The 21,512-nt window shown below is 34.2% G+C and overlaps 1 protein-coding gene across 5 annotated transcripts in view; it reads right to left on the reverse strand.

The window, feature by feature from the left end:
• The window catches only part of DMD (dystrophin), a gene marked incomplete at both ends in the record, with an annotated part of 1,256,016 nt that overhangs the window by 714,235 nt on the left and 520,269 nt on the right, over positions 1 to 21,512 (reverse strand). For all 5 annotated transcript variants that reach the window (XM_080362523.1, XM_080362521.1, XM_080362520.1 and 2 more), the window contains 5 exons: positions 501 to 713; positions 1,674 to 1,819; positions 6,509 to 6,689; positions 8,125 to 8,366; positions 15,088 to 15,175. In XM_080362523.1, coding sequence (XP_080218649.1) covers positions 501 to 713; positions 1,674 to 1,819; positions 6,509 to 6,689; positions 8,125 to 8,366; positions 15,088 to 15,175 — 870 coding nt within the window. The remainder of the gene's footprint in view (positions 1 to 500; positions 714 to 1,673; positions 1,820 to 6,508; positions 6,690 to 8,124; positions 8,367 to 15,087; positions 15,176 to 21,512) is intronic.

Below are 21,512 nucleotides of genomic sequence, written 5' to 3' on the forward strand. Positions count from 1 at the left end.
AATAGAACAGGAATATGTTAAAAATGGACATATTTTAAACCTTACAACATCTAAGTCATAGACATGCCCTGTAATGCTGTTACATGTGATTTAAAAATAAGTATAAATAGGAGATCCTCACAATAAGAGAAACATCCCAAATACCTGAAATTCACCCAACTGTGTAAGTAATGCACATTCCTCCTTTCTGGCAACTACCACATTACAAAGTACTTCAATCATTTAAGTTAATCCTTTAAAGTCAGTATGGTTAGAGCTACTTCAGCTGCATGAAAAAGAATTTCAGCTACATTGGAAAAGTAAGCAGAGGAATATTAGTAGTAATTTCACTGAAATCAAAGTTAAGTTTTGCCATTGAAACAACACAGGCAGAAACAGTCACAAAATCAGGATTCAAAGTAAAATCTTGGACCCATCAAAATCAAGTGAAATGCATGCTGTGCCATTCTCATGGCCACAAGCTACCGCATAGTAGAGGAGTCTGAAAAAGTTTATTTAACCTGGAATCGCTGGAGTTTAGTCATACGCTCCTCAAGTTTCTGGCAATGTTCCACCAGCTGCGCTGATAATTTCTTCCAGCGGCCAAGGATCACCTCAATTTCCGACCGATATTTCTGGCTGACTTCTGCAGGGGCTTTCCTGGACATGTCTTCCACAGTTGTGCTGAGATAGTTCAGGCCTTTTTGCTGCTCTTGCAGAGAGCTTTGCAGAGCCTATGAATAAGAAGCAGAAAGTATCCTGATTCTTGTGTTGGGTAATTCTCTTTGTTTCACAAAGGTAGGTGAGACTGCTGAAGAAAGAACTGAAAACTAAAAATGTAGGTCACCTTTGCTAAAACATCCAATGACATACTCTACTGAGAAATTTTGAATTGCTTTGCTCACACAAACTATGAAGTAGAATTTTTAGTTGAACTGAGAATATAACCAGCAGTGTTTATATTTGTTAATAGAGGTTAGCCACATACACTTCATTAATTCGAGATAGGAATTTACTATGGCTCTAATGATTACACTTTCAAAAGAATCAGACTATACATAAAGGAAAAGAATAAATTTGGAACTGCTTCTTAGATAAGGTTTTGATAAGTTCTCCTCCAAACTTTTGCCCAGATTTCCTGTATCTAACTTTTTTTTTTTTTCCTATATTCTACATTTTCTTTCTGCATGTGCATTGCTAGTTGCATCAAATGACATGCTGATTAGTCATCCAATAGTAGAACAATAACAAACACTGAAATGCAGGAAAAGTTTGTACCCACTGGCAAAACTTATTCCACATTTGTGACTGCTTGTAAATTCAACAGGAAATCTGACAAAGCACATGCTGCATTTTGCAAATCACAGTTGTTTCCATGGCAGCACTGGAAATTGAAATGAGCTAAATCTATACTTAATTACCAGAGCTATTGTCAAAGGGATATTTTATATATCATAGGGAAAAACAAAGTCTTTTTTTTTTTAACATGTTTGATATCTTATAAAATTCATTTTAACAGTGAAGAACACTTTCACTCCTTTAGGTATCAGTTTAAGTATCTACCATCTGCTGAAGCCCTTGGCTTGGTGTAATTTACTCAAGATATGCAAGATTAGTAAGCTCATGCCGACTTTGCATTCAGTTCCTCTCAACTTTTCATCTGAGATGTTTGCTCCCACAGCCTGACCACTCACCTTGAGCTCCCTGAGTCTCTGCTCCATGATTTCATATTCAGCAACTGCAACCTGAGGCATGGAGAGTTTAGTTTCTGACTGCTGGATCCACACAAGTACAGTGGTCATTGTCTCTCTGTAGCGTTCAGGAGGCAAACTGTCAAAAACTACATTCCACAGGGAAGAAAAAGGGAAGATATACAATAATTTTGTGCTTCATTATTTGGTTTACTGACATAAATTGTTTGATAAATATTGAGCCTTACTGAAGCCAATGACTATTTTGGAACCAATTGCATCAGGCCCAGTATGTCCATATAAAAATTTTCCAAAAATTGTGGAAAGATACAATTTTTGAGGAATGAATGCACTCATTCTAATGTTTTTGCTATCCCTGTCATTTTATCAATTGTGTGTCATTTGACTGTCTTGTTACAGATCACATGACAACTTATATGGCAAAGACAACTAGTTTAAATTTGTGTTTAGAAAACAATAAACTAACCATCGCACTTAACCAAAAATCTAATTTCAGAAATGCAGTAAAAAACAGCATTCCCTTTTATGACCAATGTGTGTGTTTAATGTTTCTGTTCAAGTAAAATGTTCTGTTTAAGACATCTGTTAAAACCTTAGAAAATTAATCTTTCTTCTGCATTAAAGTTGAACTTTATTGCAGTGTGCTTATTGCGCCAACATTACAGCTGCTGTAAATAAAACACATCTGGCACACGCATGAGCAACTCATTAGCAGAGATACTCCCTCTGCCCTCAATAATAGTTGCCTCTATACTCATTGAGAAAAGTAAAGACAAATAGCATGTCTGGTTGGAAATGAAACATTTCCAACTTGTACCACATAATAATGAAGTACTTAAAAGCTAAAAAAAATGTAACACCTATTTGTATTTCCTGTATGTCTCTGGTGTTTCAGAAGAAACTGTACTGAGAAATGATATAATTGTCCAAAAAGTAATTTTGACTAATAACGTGGCTGACGTCTTTAAGTGCAAGCTTGCTTACATCCTCATACAGCTATGCTTGGCAGAACTCACTTCAGATTTTAACCTAATTTTTTAGTTGATCAGCAGAATGCTACTTTAAAAAAAACAACTACTTTCAGTTAGACATCATAACAACATACCAAAATCAGGGCAATTCAAGCTCGCTCTCTCTCTTGTGGAGTATGCACATTGTATGGTATACTTTCCTCTTATAAAATTCTTGGCTGATCAGATTTACCACATACATCTAGGGATTTACAAAACATAGGACTTTCCCTTGTGATCTGTTTTCTCTACGCAGAAAGCAATAGTAATACATGCTTGGAAACACAGAAAGCAAGCATTTTCCATCTTATCAAATAGCATTTAAAATATTTTTATTTCCTTAATGAAATGTACATTGTCTTTGACTCATTTAATCCAAACAATTCCTACATAGAACATGCATGTAAACACATCACTACAAATGAATAGAGATACTATTTCTAGAGCTCGGATATGTTAAAGCGGTATACAACTCTTAATCTGCAGTTTCATTTAGAAATCTGAGACTAAGTTCAGTATTGTTATGCAATGTTTGACTTCTATAAATATTTTTATCCTTTAAATGGAAAACAAATCTTAGGACTAAGGTATGACTTCAGGCAGCTATATAAAAAAATAGCTGTTTTCAGTAGTGGAGACAAATATTGTGGAACAGGTAAAACACAAGATTTGTTGTTACAGCAAACTCCACCAAAATGCATGAAGCGCTCTTCCTGAAAGTTTGCCAACAATAATAATTTTAAAGCCATCCAAACACTGCAAACATTTTGTCCAATTTTAACAAATTATGTTCTCTACTCTTTGAAGGACTAAATAAGAGCTGAAGTGGAATCACAGATGTTGATTTAATCAAGCTAGTGACTTTCTGATTTTATTATTAAATATTCCATTTAAAAGCTGTTTTAAGTCAGTGAAACAATAGTTTTCCTATTTCACTTTTACAGATCACTAGTACTGAAATACTACTTTTCAATGCCTTTCACCTAGCTACAGTTCTTGGGGCTTAGGTGTGGGTTTGTTTTGTTTTGGGGGGAGAGTTGTTTGTGCTTTTTTTTTTTCCTGACAATCTGTCAACATTTCATCCACAAGGATGTATATTTTACATATATTAACATCTTTTTGGATGGCATTCAAGAAGAGTCTATATTGCTTTTGCAACTCATGATGTCAGTGGTGAGAATTCAGTCAAACAGTGGGATTCACGTTACCTAATTTTAGTTGTCTAAATAATCTAAGGCATTTATGGTCTCTCTGTGGGCAGTGTACATCTCTAATTTCCCTGTGCTGATAACATGAAGACACATCCAGACCTGTTTATTTTTATCCTAAAATTTACTTTGTGATACTAATGTTTGTGGATTAAAGTCCTTAAGATAAACACAATGCATTAATATGGATTCTGCTTTATTATATGAAAGACTGAATTGGTAGTCAAAAAGACATAGCATGTCCACAAACCAAGCTATAGCTGAACTAAGCTCATGACAGAACCATATAACAAAATATCACAGAGGGAAAATATAAATATGTTACTGTGAAAAATCAGAATACTGTTCCCAACCAATAACAGGAAAATGCTGCTGGATTAATCTATTCCACTAGTAGAGAATACATTTTGATGTGACCAATGTTATAAACCTTGAGAACTGAAAGGCAAACACATTTACAGTTGCATATTTATTTTAGAGAAAGTGCTTAAATTTGCAAATACCACATGCAGATAGACATTTGTTTAGCATATATTTTTAATAAGTAGAAATATTTAAACCTGTGAAAATAGCTTTCCAAATAAGTAAAACACATTCTCTCACTTTTCCTTCCAGCTTTTTTTTTTTGTGAACAGATTTCCCAGCCAAAATCATTTTCCCAAATCAGAAATGAAATGAGAATACAATTATCTCAACAGCTATCAAATGACATCGGATATGTTGCAATGTGTACCTCCTACAGTCAGGACAAATCCCATGATTGTGAAAGAAGAAGAAAGGCAATGAATATAATCTATGGGATCATTTCAGTAAAGAATTATTCCCTTAAATGAATGAACTAGATTGAATCGCGTGTATTTCCCATAAAAAATCTCCTCAGTAGTAACTGCATTGTTTAAAACCATGGTGGTTTTCGCACAATTGTGTTTTGCTTATTTTGTAATATAAATATTTGAAGCTGTTCATCCGTCTTGATATTGATACCTTCACAAAATCTGTGATTCCCATCTCCCACATCTTTCAACAGAAATTCTGAAAGTGGAATCGTAAGGAATCTTGTACAAAACATAATTTATGTTCTGCAAGTGCTTTAACACTTTCAGTTATTTTATTTATTAACCTCTTAAAAGAAATAGAAGGGAAGCTCTTCTCCAGTTCTACAAGATCTAATGTCATACTAAATACCTTTTAAAGATACACAGTTTTTAGGTGTTTTTATTTCCTATCCTTATAAATTTTCATTTTCACCACAGAGGAAAAGGATAAATGATCCTCCAAAGTAGAGGACATTATCACATACACATTCATTTCACAGGTTTCTTTTCCCTTTTGATTTTTTATTTAAATAAAAAATAATTACCAGAGGAAATGAATGCAACAGAAAAATTAAATGACTTACATATTATTTATTATTTTAATATTTTCTCACAAACATCCCAGCTATATCTTCAACTCAAAAGGCACCTTCAAAGAAAGCTAAGCAAATTTTATCACTCAAACCCTAACAATTAATATTATTGCTACTAAATCATAGTTTAGGTCTTAAGATAAAATTGCAGCTCTGAAATGGACAGAATGCTTGCTTACACTTTTTTCTTCTACAAGTACACAATGATTGGTGAAAGGCCATTATAAGTATCATAACAATTTTGCTGTTGGTATGGCACATTTGTGTTTTATTTCTTGACTTCTCCTATGCACCATCACCTCTTCCATTTGCATCTGTGTGCATGTGTGAAATAACCACAACAGCACAATAATGCAGTTGTGGATGAAAAACAAACCAAAATCTCTTCACGAAAGAATTTAGGAGGAATACTATAAAGATCCACTAGAAGGAGGTAGTGTTATGTCTGGTTTCAAAACAGTACACTCATTTACAGATATCATTGGTTTAAGGGGCAAATAATCTCTTTGCTGGTGAGAAAAAATGAATTTATATTTTTATCCTATACTTTATTTTTTAATTTCATAATCAAACACAGAAAGGGTATAGTATTCACTAGCATGCTACATATCTTCAATAAGAAATAAAATCAACTTTCTGTTTTGGTAGAAACTTTTCCCTCTCTTGAAAAATGTGTTTTAATACAAATATTGTAAATAATGTTATAACTAGCAGTCATATATTCTGTGTTACAAAACCAGAATATTTCATCACATGATGAAAAATTAAATAACCTAAAGCAGTTTCTCTCTTTGATTAGCTTTATGGAGTTACATTTCTGTTCTAAGAAAATTTAAGCAGATCCTCTCCTGCACATGAAGTCTCTCTCCTCTCTACTGACAGACATAGACAACCCCACCTCATAATCTGAGTAAACATAAAAAGCTTTACGTTCCTAAAACATATCAATAGATCTGTCCATAAATATGCTAACAAGAGATTTGATGGTAGAACTACATTGAGTATAATCTTTGCCTCTGAGTACTGCACTGATAATTTCTGAAAGACTGACTCAATGGCAAAAAAAGATCACCTAAATCGTATTACTGGTTTAGCATGAGAAAAGCAAATACTAAAGTAGGAAAGCAAAATATAGACACGTATTCTTTGCATGCTAGTCAGGTAAATTGACTTCTTGTCATGAACACTTACTGGTCTGTAGCTGCTTTTCTCTGGCATTCATGTCAGCAAGTATTTGTTTGAAATGGCTGGTAAAAGCAGCAAGGTCAGCATCCAGAAACACCGGCCCTTGTTCTTTCTCTTTGAGCACCTGACTTTGAGCCTTTAGCCTTTCAATTTGGGGCTGAAGGGTTGACATTCGGATGATTTCGTCCTGCATGTTTGAACAAAAACATCAAGATAAAGCTGGCCAACAAATGAAATCACTAGTGCCATGAAATCACTAGTGCCATGAAATCAGCGCTGTTTCAATGCACATTACACAACTGTTTTGCTTCCCACTACACCAGTTACTGTAAGAATAAATTCAACTTTTTAAATAGTTTCTTACAATTGATACCCCTGCTCCCAATATGATTTTCTTAGCATTGTTTTAAGTCACTTTCAAATTACATTATCACATTAGTAGTCTAACGTTCAAAGAAAACAAGATAGAGAGTACATTAAAAATCCATGCCTGAGAAGCAACCTTTTCACATTGAGCTGGGGAGATAAAACTTCTTCATTTCCCATAATCCTGGACCCAGCTCTGTTAGATTATGTGCAGGCTGAATAACATGAAGTAAAAAAAGGTGAAGATGTACAGTGATTTCTAGCAGCCCCACAATAACACACTATAGGTTGAGGTCATGCTATTATACCTTCAGGAGACCTTGTGCACACTATGACGCTTGCAACCACTAAACAAAAATGAATGAGGAAAGTAAACCAAGTGTACAGTTCATAGTAGAGCTGCTCTAACAGAAGCTTTCCTCAAGAAAACTGAGAAGCCCTGTACGCACAATGACAGCTTGGAAATGCCTAAAAATAGAATAGCATAGATCTAAATTGGAGGTTCAAACATTATTTTCAGTTTGAGAGCTTTTGGAACCTGGCATTTCATAAAGTAAACTTCTACAAGTATGGTATGCAATTTATAATTCATTACTACATCTCAATAGATTCCTGTCAAAAAATATTAGCTTATAAGTAATCCCCACCCACAGAGCTGCCTGCAGTATGAGAAGCAAATCTCTGTTATGATGCAGCACACCAACAAAAATATTTAGGGACAATAAGACGTGAATTGGTGTGACCGTTTTTGTACAACTATTGTAATTAATTCTGTCATATGATGACAGATGAATATTTTTTCATTAGACTACATAATCCACTCTGCATCAAAATACAGAGTATATAACAATTAAAGTGGTCTACAATGGCAGAACTTTGGACTTGACCATGAAGACAATTTTCTGGCCTAGATTCTTATGAGAACAAAAGACTCAGATTCCTACAGGGAAGAAAAAGAAAAAAAAAAAAAAAAAAAAAGAGTTTAAGGGTATAGTTACCTAACTTTAGGTATCTGAGTATCTTATTAACCAAATATGTGGGGTAGAGTTTTAGATATCCATAAGCTAGGTTGCATTGCCTCTTTATTTCTTTACTAGTCTTTCCTTTCCTTGAATAAATAATTTCAATAATTACCTCAGAAAGATAAGGAGTCCATTTTCCACTTTTATATGGATATAGTGTAGGTCATAATCTGGCCCACTGTTGGAACACCTATGAATACAATATTATAAAAAACTTTGAGAAGAATCCCTAACCTTGCATTTTTCCAACTGAGCTTTCACCGTAGCAGGATCTGTTGCTGGTGCGGGTTGTGTTTTCAGCCAGTTTTCTGCAGTAATTGCTGTCTGCTCCAGTTGCTGCAGCTGGGAGTAGAAGTCAATGATGTTATTTTGGTACTCCAGCCATGCCAGTCTTTCACTCAGCAACTGACAGAACTCAATCCAGCGGCTCTTCAGCTGCTCTGAGGCTTGTCTAATGTTGTCAGCATTCAGACCCTCTAGGAAGAAAACAAGAGACGTTCAGCACTTAAATAAGTCACAAAGGAAAAAAAAAAAAAGTAAAATAATTTAACAATTCAATTTCTGCATTTGAGAGCTCATAAATCCAATTAATGATATATCATCAAATAGTAGTCTTGAACATACAGATGTTACACATTAGTGGAAAGAGCTTTTCAAAAATATTTTAGGTTGCTGCCAGGGTACTTTTGTTGCTATGGGAATGAATTATAAAGTGCATTATACTAAAAGAATGGGAATAAAGCAGAAAGTAGAGATATAATACATAAAGCTAATTAAAACTGCTGTAAGAAATAAGAAAATGCCTGACAGCTGGGTTTCGAAAACTCTGTCTGGACTGTAATTAGATTTTAATGTACAAGACTGTTTTGTGTGTGTGGTTTGTTTTTATTATTTATTTTTATTTTATTTTGTTTTGTTGTTGTTGTTTCTTGTTAGTTTTGGTTTAGTTTGGTTTTTTTTTCAAAAAAAAGATCAATTCAAATGAATGGGAACTATATTCCACAGTTATTTTGATGTTTCTGATAATCCAGTTCTTAAATTTTACATTACATGTTATTTTAGAAATATCATAAGCACTGAGGAATAAACATATGACCTGATCAAACCTCCATCTAGGCCATTTCCCTGTGTCCAGCAACAATGATCAGTAGACACTGAGCCAAGAAATCAGAGATGACACTTGTCTATGGTTATTTTCAGCCAGGGTTTGGTTTCTCTGATCTAGTTTGCCTATTTCTGTCTATTGTTTAATAATCATACTTAAAGTTCACAAAAGAAAACTGACAGACAAAGTAATTATTTAGAACTAGTTAAAGGTGAAGGAACTCTGAATATGCTGTGAAGAAAGCAAGGCAAGACATATTGAAAATAAGCCAAGGGGTCTTACAATAAGATCCTTTATAGTTATTCCGAAACCTGAAATCAAGTTGAGTTCAAAATAATATCAACTTAAGCATCTCCTTTATTTTTTCAGAGGAAGTTTAAATGTAATCTCTAAACATTTTTACTGGCATGACATGTAATGACACACATATCAATAGGAACTATATTGATTTCAATATTAATAAACGTTTCAGTCCATTGAGTAATGCTATATGCTTAAGCATATTTTTAATAGCATGATCACTTAGTCATATACTACTTAACTAATAAAACAGAAGCTGCATTTTTGTCAAAGTAAACAAATTTAGGGTGTTTTTCTATTTCTCAAAAAACAAGTTTAATAGCAAATGAGACAAAAGCCTTCAGTGCTATATTTTCGTTATGTTTGATATGTTGTTAATAGGGTTTATCTTATTTACAGACTGTACTCCAAATCTCCAGAAAAATTTCTTTATCAAGGATAGGAAATAGAACAGTTCATGTGCCGTTTTTGAAGCTAGGACATAGGAAACATAGTGCTAATGACAGCTAAATGCCCCAAGTAATAAAAGTACTGGAAATATATTGTAATAAAATTTTCTAAGGAATCGCTATAATGCATGCTATATGGTAAGCTGCACTAAATGATAATTTGGGATCATGTCTGTTGTGGTGAAGCATAGACCTCTGGCAAATCCTATTCTGGATTCAGGTCAGGGCTATTCCATCAGGAGTCACTTGGAAACAGACTGTGCTGTACCTGATAGCAGTTCCCTGGACATGTTCTGCTTCTAGGATGTTGCCCTAGCCAAGTAAATTGTACGCGATTTCAAAAATTACAAGCAAAAATGCAGAAAGATAGGAAGCTCGGTACTACTGGGAGGTAATGGCAACTGTCGCAGCTGGAGCAGCTATACCTACACGTTATATTCTGGAAATCAGATGGCACAGTTTGAAGGCTGAGCAAGGATACACAACGAATTTTAATACATAAAGAGGTGAACAGTCTTTCGGCACATCTTAATATTATAAAATCCAACAGTAATCTGGTCTTTTGTGTGCATGTGTTGGCATCCAGAGATGTGGTATGAATAACTACATTTTCTTAAAGCGTAATGTCTAATGAGCATGCAGTAATATGTGAAGAGGCAGCATTAACCTAAATGGCATAGCATCTCTGAATAACAACAACCAAAGATGACCAGGCACATAGATACTGAATTTTAACAACAGCAAGAATAAACACATAACAGAGAAGACGAGCCTTTAGCTATGCTATATTTCAACAATTGCTTCTGTTCTGTTGTGACTTTGGTTATAAAAATGCTGTATACTCATAACAGAGTGCAGCTACCTTTGACACTGTGTTCATGATTACCTCTGAACCTGGAAGACATTGCCTGTTAGTTTGTCAGAATACATATAAAAAGATCACTTTTATTTATTCCTCCTTTTCCCTCTTTTCAGCTGCCACAGTCTCCAAAGTACCCTTAGGCAAGATTATGATTACCATGGGAAGTGCAGTCATGGATTCTCCTTACATAATAATACTTTTCACAGTAATATTTTCATCAAGGATTCAGAGAGCACTCTATTTCAGATGAAACCTAGATTCATCAGATCCTCTTTTCTTCTTTTCATTCATATGTTCCTCTTAAAATAGCATTTAAGTATGTGAAAATACCCACTATTATTCAATTTTATTTGATTCTTTTCTTTAATATCTAAACTTTGATTCTAAATGTTCACAGATAAACAAAGAAATGCTTTCCTCTTCATGTAATGGAAGGGAACAGTAGAAGATCAGAGCATGCAGAGCTATGTTTGGTAAAAGATTGCAGATTTGTACCTCTGTTAGACAACACAATGTCCTACTCAAAGAAAGAGCTATCTGAAAATCTCCACAGGATGCATTTTTAAAACTCTCCTAATTCAGACCACTCAGGTAACTCAAAGTTGTCTATCAGATGTTGCTATGTAATTTTAAGAAGGATGCAAGTAAATGGCAATTACTTACACTTGAAAGCATTTGGGTAAATTTGTCATAATTTTGTCTTTGAACAAAGCTTGTCCTCCTTCTCATTGAAAATAATAAACTAATAACTAACTATTTGAGTAGTTGATGCATTGAGGGCATGATTTTAATGTTTATAGTTCTTCATTAAATTGGTGAAAATCAAGTACTTGAAATTTACTTCTATGATAAGTACTGATTCCTTCCTAATCTTTAGCAACTATAGCAATCACCAACTTCATTTATGTTAGCAAGACACACCAAAAGTTGACAAGCCGGTGAAGAAGCAATATAAGCCCCATTCTCTGGTAAAACAATATTATTTTAGGAATAATGGTTCATAATATTTCATGTTTCATAATCCAAAAGCTTCTGATATAATCAGTGAATAAATATACGGTACCCAGAGGAAACAGATCATTATCTGAAGTGCATCTATTAATTTTATTACCTTGTGTACTGTGAGTAACAAAATGTATCTGAACATTTTTAATTGTGCAGCACCTTACATGTAAGTACTCCAGAATTGCCACTTAATATGAAGTATATCTTATTAAGTTCATTTATCATTTGCTATGGCTCTGTGATAGAATAATGTAATATTATCTGTGTTTTTATAGCTTTTGACTCATAAGCATATGTGAAATGGTAACTCACAAAACAAAATATTTCTTCCAGAGCACACTGGCATTTAACAATTACTTGTTTTACCACAATAAATTAATTTGCTTTCACTTTAATGCTGCTTATCAGAATTCTCTGAGTACTCATTTTGATGCCCTATTTATTTTATTCTAAACTACTATATTAGTCAAGTGTCCACTAAAACCGCTAAACTGCTTCAGTTGTGCATCAACAGCTCTGTTATTCTATTTTAGAATAGAATTTAAAAAGAAAAACAGATTTTTTTTTTTTTTTCCCTAGAAACACTGGTGAAAAAGGAGATGCAAATTTTTACTGATTGTAATTATCAGACTTCTTTAAAAGCAGGGACAAGGAGAGGCATAGCACAGCCCATGTAGAAGATGGGTGGTTGGGTAAAGAATCAACCAGCAAAAGCATAAATTATTTCCCCTGTGATGGAAGAAGTCCTTCAAATGGCAATATCCAGACACACTGCTTACAAACACAAGATGAGCTACACTGTGTAAGGTGGCAGATCTTTCTAGTGCAAAGTACTTTTGCTCACAAGCGCTGAAAGCATTGATATAAGGCAATAATAGATCTTCTGTGCTAAGGAACAACTAAATGAAACCCTAAATAGAGCAATCCAATTCTCTTTAGAAGTTGAATCCTATTTTTTACTTATTCCCTCTCCTATCACAATAAAGTTAAAAGTAAGAAAATAAATATAAGTGATACAACAATGAAATTCACCACCATTCTGAACCAGGACTTTTCATCTTTTAACGCTCTTCTTCTGTTACATTCAGAATCTTGTTTATAAACGAAGTGGAAGCACATCTTATATATAAGTAAAGCCAAGAATTTAGTGATAGCATAACTGGAACCTTAAGAGTCTAATCATTGTTAGTCCAGATCTAATTGGTACACAATAAGTAAAAAATAACAATGCAGTTAAAATTGTCATGACTTGACTTCACAACTGCTCTATGTCACTAGACGTTAAACCACATGTCTCCCACAAATCTATAAAGGCACTTTAATTCCAGTTCTTTCCCATATTACAGAAAAGACTTCCAGCATTAGAAGAGGAAGGTATGTAGGCACATTCAGTTTGCTTTGTTGAACCTTATTTTGGAGATTCAGCAAAGCATTCATTCCTATGCTATGTCCTTTCCTCTTGTTCTTAGTGAATCCAGAAATCAACAGAAACAAATAACAGAGATGAAGACTGCATGTCCCAAATCAACTTCTGCTCTCTATCACTCACACCTGGTGGTGATTACTGCATCATTTAACCATTTCTTAACTATTCTTCAAACTGCCTTTGCAGCAGTGGAGTAGCTGAAAGTCCCATAAATGTTTAAGGCTTCAAGTCCAGAGGAAAGATTTCTCTTTTAAAAGGAGTTGTTTCTTCTCTAAAACTGTTACAAAAAAGGATCTTCAATTTCATAGGCAACTATCCTGTCATCCCTGCTAGAATATTCTTGCTACCAAGGCTATGAAGATATATGGCATGATACAGAGCTCAGAGCAGTTATAGGGAACAGACAAAGCCATACTGGCTTACACCCCAACTGGAAGATATGCTTCCTAAAAAAGGTGTGGTTTGGGAGATATTGGAAATATTTATATGTACAACTAGCCACAGTTGAGATCACAACATCTGTAAACCATGAATAAGCATGGACCCGTGGACTGAAGGAGGAAAAAGAGAACCTTGAGTTAAAACCACATGAGAATACTTAAGATAGAAGGTTAATCTACTTGGTGTTAGACATGGTACGTAGTACATTACCGGAAAAGTAATATATAATGTGCTAGTGAGTTCTTCAACTAAAATTGAAATTACCAGAGAGTACTATGTAATCTAAAAAAATTGAAGCTAGAATTCTAGATGTGCAAATCTGCATTTGGCCAAAGAAGAGTGGGGCACTGCTAAATGTGTCCTACGTAGATTCCATTCAAAATAACAACTTCAATGTGGCATCACACAAATTTCAAATACTGCCTTAAAAGTCCTGCACAACCAGTTCTCCCAGGCAGAAAATATGGCCAAAAAAAAAAAAAAAAAAAAAAAAAAGTCACAATTTTTAATATGATCAGCCATGGAAAACTGCTCAAATTATTTCAAAGAGGGTGCAAATCTTACCAGACTCTCTTCAATCTATTCTCTGAGCCTAGGAAGGGAACTCTTGCAAGAGTTGTTACAGTCATGATAATTAAATGTGGTCACTTTTAAAACACAACACATTCATATGTAAGCAAAATAATGTTATGATACCATCAAATTTGTTTAGCTTGGCCAGTTATTACCTCAAAGTAAGAATGCTTTATTTTTAGCAATTAAATTATTGGTTCTTCATTATTATTACTATTATACATATATGCTCTGCAGCTCAGTGCATTTAAAAATCTATTTTTCTGGTAATCATATGAGTAGGACAGATACTGGCCTGTGTTGCATATTTTATTGGAAAGTCAGACATTCCTTAATATCAAGGACAATGGTATGACTTACAATTTTATTTCCATATACCTTTCTTTAGTTTTATTTTTCTCTTAATGACATCTGAAGTTCAAAAGAATGACATAACAGGTTTGGGTTTTTTTGGAAAAATCAATAATAAAAATTTTAAAAAAAGCTTACAACTACGTTTTTTTTTCTTAAGACTTGTATAAGCTTTGACATTTATTATCTCTGAAAAGCCAAATGCCAAAAATCTCTTCCAAAACCCAATAAAACGTTATATTTTTCTGTGATAACAGAACATTACAGTAATATGTATCTTACAAAACATACATTGTATAAGTCAGAAAGCATTTTTTACAAACTGTTCAGAGTAACACCTTCAGAGCTTTCTAACTCAGATGAGTTAATATATCTTCAAAAGCTTAGCATAGTCAGAAAATAAGATTACAACTTAAGTCTCTGTGCAGAACAGATTGTTAGTATACAGTTCATTACTGTGAGCACATTTTACACACATTTCTTTTCATGGTACTAAAGTGGTAAGATTTATTTCCTCTTTTTTAATTAACAGATTTAACATTCAGAAATAAAAGAAATATAAAGCAATATTATTTTACTGTTCCATTTAGACAATATTTGCTAGTATAATTCTTGTGATAAATATGAACCTGTGCATTTATCAAATCCCTAAGAAGATTATCTAAATCAACTCCCATGTAATTACCATTCACCATCTGTTCCACCAGGGCCTCAGCCGATCTGCTGGCATCTTGCAGTTTTCTGTACTTCTCAGGCTTTTCTCGCTGGATGGCCTGCAGCATGACAGGAAAGGTGAGTATTTCAAAAGAGGGATTTTGAAGAAAAAAAAGTAATTAATCTCAGGGATTTCTGATTTCTCAAGACCATTTAACCTGTCATATTGCCCTACCAGCCTTCTGCTTCAAAATGAAAGCAGCTAGTACCACATACCATCAAGAAGGAAGTCAGTCATAAAGACAAACATATAAACTGAGAATCAGAACAAAACAGAGTTGCCAAGTGATACACATCAGTATTTTACAGACAAATAAAAGACATACAAATTAACAGCTATTCAAAGCCCAATATTTCAGAATAGAAATATATGTTAAACAGAAATTCCTTGTGGAAGAACAGATTTATTCATTTCTCATGTGGCTCCTATTGATAACAGCAAGAATTGAGCATGTTAACCAAATCACAGGGTTTCATGGCATACTATATTATTGAATCCATATACCATTTGATTGCTCACTTTACTCTTCTGTTGGCCAAAGCAAACTAAATGATCTTCAAGGTCCCTTCCAACCCAAAGCATTCTATGACTCTATGATATATAGCAGACATCTATATATGAGCTACTAAGCAAGAATGAGAGTTAACAGCACAATTAACATAGGTTTCTAGTTAGGTATTGTATCAAATATTCTCAATTCACCTTTCAGTACTGAAAAAATTTTTACCCATGTTCAGACTTGCACTCAGCCTAGCTGGTAATGGCTGGCTGCTAAATTTTCTGATGTAGTAGGAATCTCAGTTTCGAATTTCATTTTGGGTTGATAGCAATACAGATGGAAAGTAAAATCATTTTAGATATGACAGCCCCTCAGTGCTGTCTCATAATTAATATCATGAAGTCATTCCATTGATTTTAAATTAATTTAGGCGTATAATCCAGGAGTAATTTAGAAACTCTAAATCAGAAGCCCAAAGAAGCATAGAGCCACAACCAAGTTTCATACCAAAAATAAAACAAACTATAATATCTCTCAGAGATCCTGACCAACACAGTCTCCCATAAATCAGAGTCCCTCACTTTATTGCAGCAGATACACACATACAAAAAAGGATATTCCACCACAAATCCTACATGATGCGTATGTAAAAATAACACACAACTCTGGTTACAGCTTCTCTGGCTAACCCTGCTAGGCTTCCCGATGACCGTGTTTATTTCCACAACAAAGGTGAATTCTGTGTGACTTGACTCTTCAGGGGAAAAGGTTCCTTATATCTGGAAATAAACCTCGAGTAGGTGTCTAAGAATGCATTTAGTACAATAATCTCATACACTTACAGTTGAAAATGTTATTTTTCAAATAGGTTACTATGCTTAGGAGGAAGTAATATAATCACCTTTGAATAAAGTCTCTTAAAACAACTTCTAAACTGTGATTCTTAAAAGCTCCCCAGAAGACTTTCCTAGGTGAGGAGATGCTCAGAACTTTAAAGAGAGCTTTTCAGTTAAATTCACACATTTCCACATCCTACTTACAGCCAGCATTCTTTTATGCATAACAACATGATTAAGCAGTAGGCTTTCTAACAATATGCCAAAGTTTCTATCAAACACTTTCAATACTATAGTTTTATATAAATAAACTATATAAAGGAAGGATATGTAGAGAAGAATTAAGGATGAAAATATTTTGGATTTTATAAACATATATTTAACATACAAATAATTATCACTGAAGGTTTATGAAGATTATCCCAATGAGTTAAACATGATTGTACTAATAAATTATAGTTTTGTAGGTCAATAAAATTTTCTTCCATTCCATTGCACAATCTAAATATTTTCTAAATTAAAAACCAAATAAACATACAAACTTAGTCTATTAATTCTCTGCAGAGCTCCAAAATTTCTTGCAGAATCTTAATTAATACTACTCTGTCTATAATGCCAGAGAACCCAAAGGAATCATAAAAGCACTAAAATATACTGAAAATAATTTTACTCTGTCTGTAATACCAGGTGTGTAATTATCATGAATGCAACTGTAGTGAACACAAATGAATCACAAAAAAACCCCTCCTAAAATATAATAAAATCAGCTTTTTGAAATTAAAAAAAAAAAAAAAAAGATATTACATCAAAGCTTGTGGAAGTGAACCCTTCAGTGTCCAGTAATATACTATGTGTGCAGAAAAATGTGGAGAAATGTCCACTTCCTGAAAGATTATATAAAGTATAAACACTACATGTGACACCCTTAAATAAACCTGAAAATTTAGGACATATCAAATTTTCTGTCAATTGCTTTTTTCCATTCTTTTTTTTTGTAATCTGCATATATTATAAAAGCAAAGGTCTAACACCGGTTACAGGAAGACAAATGCTTACACACAGAAAGCACAATGCCAGCCAAAGGAGAAAAGACTGTCCTCCTGTTCCTCAAACAAAGACAAATTACCTGATCTGGAGGAAGTTTGCCCTCGTTACTTCATAGTATTACTCACATAGTCCTGCCACTACTCTGTACACAGTGGTTTGCCAAACCTGCAAACTGTGTCTTGGATTTTTAAACCCCTCAGAAGAAAGATTTCCATGAGCACCTGTAAAGTGCCTAGAAATGAAGAGAGTAGAGGTCCTGTAAACATCTCATATTTATCTCTTTGGCTCTGTTTGGTTCATTTTTTCCTTTACTTAAAGGGATAAGCTTGAAGAGGTTTGTGAAGTTTCGAAACTGATTCTGTATGTTGTAATCAACACTTTTTAAATGAAAAGTTGTGGCAGCTGCAAAGTCACTTCAAAATATTTCCAAACATACAACTTTTGCCTTTTCTAGTCTCTTTGTTTTCCATTAAAGATTCCTCAGAAAAAGGACACCAATATGAGAAAGAAAAAAAAAAAAAAGGTTACCTTTACAAGTTTTCATTTCATTAGTGATTAATTCTCCTTTGGACTATTTTGTAACTGGCAATGGAAATCTATAATAGTCTGGTTTTAACTGATTGAATAACACTAAAAATTCATCTTTAGCTAAATGCCAGACAAAGGTGAAGAGTCTATTTTAACAATGTTGAGCATTTTATTTGAGCTCGAGATTTTAGTTGGCAGTTAATGACTTCATAACCTAGAAAACATGGATGGTCTGAGGAATTTGGATGTTATTCATATCAAATCAACATCCTGCTTTGAGACCTCTGTGAAAGGGTGCATGGTAGCTGTACTCCCTCACCTTCTGTGACTCTGACCAATTACCCCTGAGTGCAGTAGATGGCAGTGCTACCATCACTGGCTCTGACAGTGATTCAGCTTAAAATATCCAGGCCCAACAAAGCATGTCTGAAAAAGGTCACTAAAGCACAGCGAACAAACAAGAATGGGACTTTGAGAATGCCAAGAGAACAAATTTAATTGTCTAAGATATCTGACATTTTCCCTTACATCTGTTCATTATATGTTTACCTTTGATTCTGAATTTCTATGTGCTGCTTCTTGGCCAAACAAAACTCCTTTCAAGGAGTTTTATTACTGGTTCATTGATGTATATTCTCAAATCTGACTTATTGTTATGCAAGAGGTTTCTACCTAGCAAGTTTTAATTTTTTTTGCACCTAGGCCTTCACATATTTGAACTTGCAATATTGAAAGCCCATTACAGCTTAAGAAAAATAAAAAAGGCCCAAGTCATTATTAGGTCTGATTTTGGTAAAATATACATACTAACAGGAAAATGCTAAGTGCAATGCAGCATAATGATGTTTACAGCATTTATGTTTGTAAGTTTTCATTATTTAGGAGTAGTATGGTTGTTCCACAATGAAACTTGTGTACTTGCGGCATCAAGTCTCTCTGGCCAGGTAACACAAATATCTTTCTTTTGTCATAGAGAATGGCTATAAATATTTTTGCTTCTCCCCAGACATAGGAAGGACTTTTTGTGCATGCCTAATATATTCAATCTACGTAATACATCTGCCAAAGTCAATTTCCTGCCAGTATCTGAAGAGCAGCTGGATTAGAAAACACAGTCAGGCCACTTCATACAGCCTGCTCTTGGCTCTGTCTCCCTCAGGCCTCCTCTAAGCTGGGATGGGAGCAGGCTTTTGAACTTGATGAATCATCAATGACGGCAAAAGAGCTTTCCTTGTGGCTGTCAGTTCTGAAGTCTGTATTCCTTATCATACAGCAGATGCACTACCACTGTATCATATGGAAGTGACCTCTCACCCAAGAAAAATGATGAGTAGGAGCGAGCTGCCACAGCAGGAAAAAAAAAAAAAAAAAAAAAAATCACCCAAATATAATAGTAACTTGTTCTCAAAAGAACAGCAGAAAAGAAATTCATTAGGAAAAAAGCCATAGGACTCAGCACCTACCATGGTGGGTAATAAATAGCAAATCTGCCATCAGCCAAGCACAGGTGTTCAGTGCCACATCAATACATAGATTGTCATAGAGAGAGAAAGCTAAATGATAACCAGTAATGGCAAGCTGGGACTTCTGCATGCATGTGTAAGTGGTCATATGCATGCCACTATAAGTACAACCCTGGGGTAGGACTATGTGTGTCAGTATGATACAATCTTTTTCAATCATCACTAACATGTTTTCCTTTTTAGCATTTCATTATTTTTTTTTCTTTTCTACATGTTCTACAGTTTTATTAGAATTAAAACCCACACTACATTATTTTCCATTGATTTGAGGCTCATTTTGAGGAATGTGGAAACAAAAAATTTAACAAGCAACAATGAAACAGCTCAAATCAACAAACTGGACAGTACTTCCTGCTTTGACTACTAGTTTTACGGATAGAGAACAGACCTGGATAAGTCAGGTCAGGACAAGCTTTAAAAACCTGTTTGTTGGTTTTGTTGTTCTTTGCTTTTCTTTTTTTTCTGTTTTGAAAAGTGTGTAAAAGACTTCCATTAACTGAAAAACATTCCACAAAGAATCCGTGTAGTTAGGACTTGTCAAATGCCATCTTTCAGAGTTTTTTCAACCTTAAAACATGTAGAAAATTCTACATGTAACTTGATTTTCTCAATAAAAATATTGATCTTAAAAACAGTGATACTCTATGAAATCAAAACCAGTTTTGGTTTTTAAAAAGATTTCCAATGTTAATGAAGGATACATGTTCATTTCTCTTATTTCTATTTAGTTACTGCTTTGTCTCAGACCCCTCTTGATATAAAGTAGATCCTTTTCCGTACTACTTTTCAGTAAAGAAGCTGGAAATTGGTTTCTTAACCATCCAGTTATTCAATTTCCATGGGGGTCAAAGGAATATGTGAAATATCTCATGCTATCTGCAGAGTCTCGGATTCAAACTTAAAATGCCCATGCACTGGTCAAATTCCAAAACCCTTTTCCCTTCCTCCCACTTTCTCCAGTATTATGTTTTCACCAACCTAAATGAGATCTGAACAAATGTGTTGGGTAGTGGCCTCCCAGCCCCAGTGTTCTTCCTCTTCACCAAAAAAGGCTGCTGGAACTCCAGCTGGGACCAGAGGAGGGTCTGTGGTTCACCTACCTCCACCCCTATATTTGCAGCCATCACCACCTCCTTGGAAGCAAAGAAAGGAAAGAAGGAGGAAGGTGAACCATGGCTCCTGGATCCTTTAATGACTGTATAAAATCTTATAAACTGGCAAGATGAGGTGGGAAATCATATTGGTTGGGGAAACCTGACAATGCAGGTATCCAGTGAAACATGTATGTCATGATCAGCTGATTTGCCATCCTTGAAATTTTTGTGTTTCTCAAAATGGAAACATATTAAGAAAAGGCAAGAGCCTTCTTGTTTTGTTTTGTTTCTGTTCTTAGTTTTACCTACCATTAAGACTGAAGCACTCGATTAACTGTATATCTATTTATGTATTAGGTGAATGCCATTACTTCAGTATGGAACCATTTGAACCCATCAAATCTCCTCTGTATTTTTGATACATTTAGCATATATATATATATTTACCTATATTTCACATAACATGAAATGATGCCATGAGCTAAATTCTTGATGTTACATTCTAATGGATACTTACTGCTAGTAATATGACAACATTAATAATTAAATTAAAATTTTTGCAATAAAAATATTTTTTAACGTGACATTTTAAAATTTATATTTATAGTCACAAAATTTAGTGTTCATCAATCTTATCGTAGCTGATTTATGATGGACAAGCAGACAGTGAGAAAAAACCAGCAGTGACACTAACTTCCATATAGTAACTTTGTTCCATCTGTTTCTATTATAGGAATATGTATCAACATATATTTTAATTAAGTTCCATGATATACTATGATACTGTAAAAGCTATTTATAAAAAGAACTTCCCTTTCTCTGATTTAGAAAATACAGACATTTTTGTATCTATCTACAAAAAATAAAT

This window comes from Nesoenas mayeri, assembly GCF_963082525.1.
Source record: "Nesoenas mayeri genome assembly, chromosome: 1".
Classification (NCBI taxonomy): Eukaryota; Metazoa; Chordata; class Aves; order Columbiformes; family Columbidae; genus Nesoenas; species Nesoenas mayeri.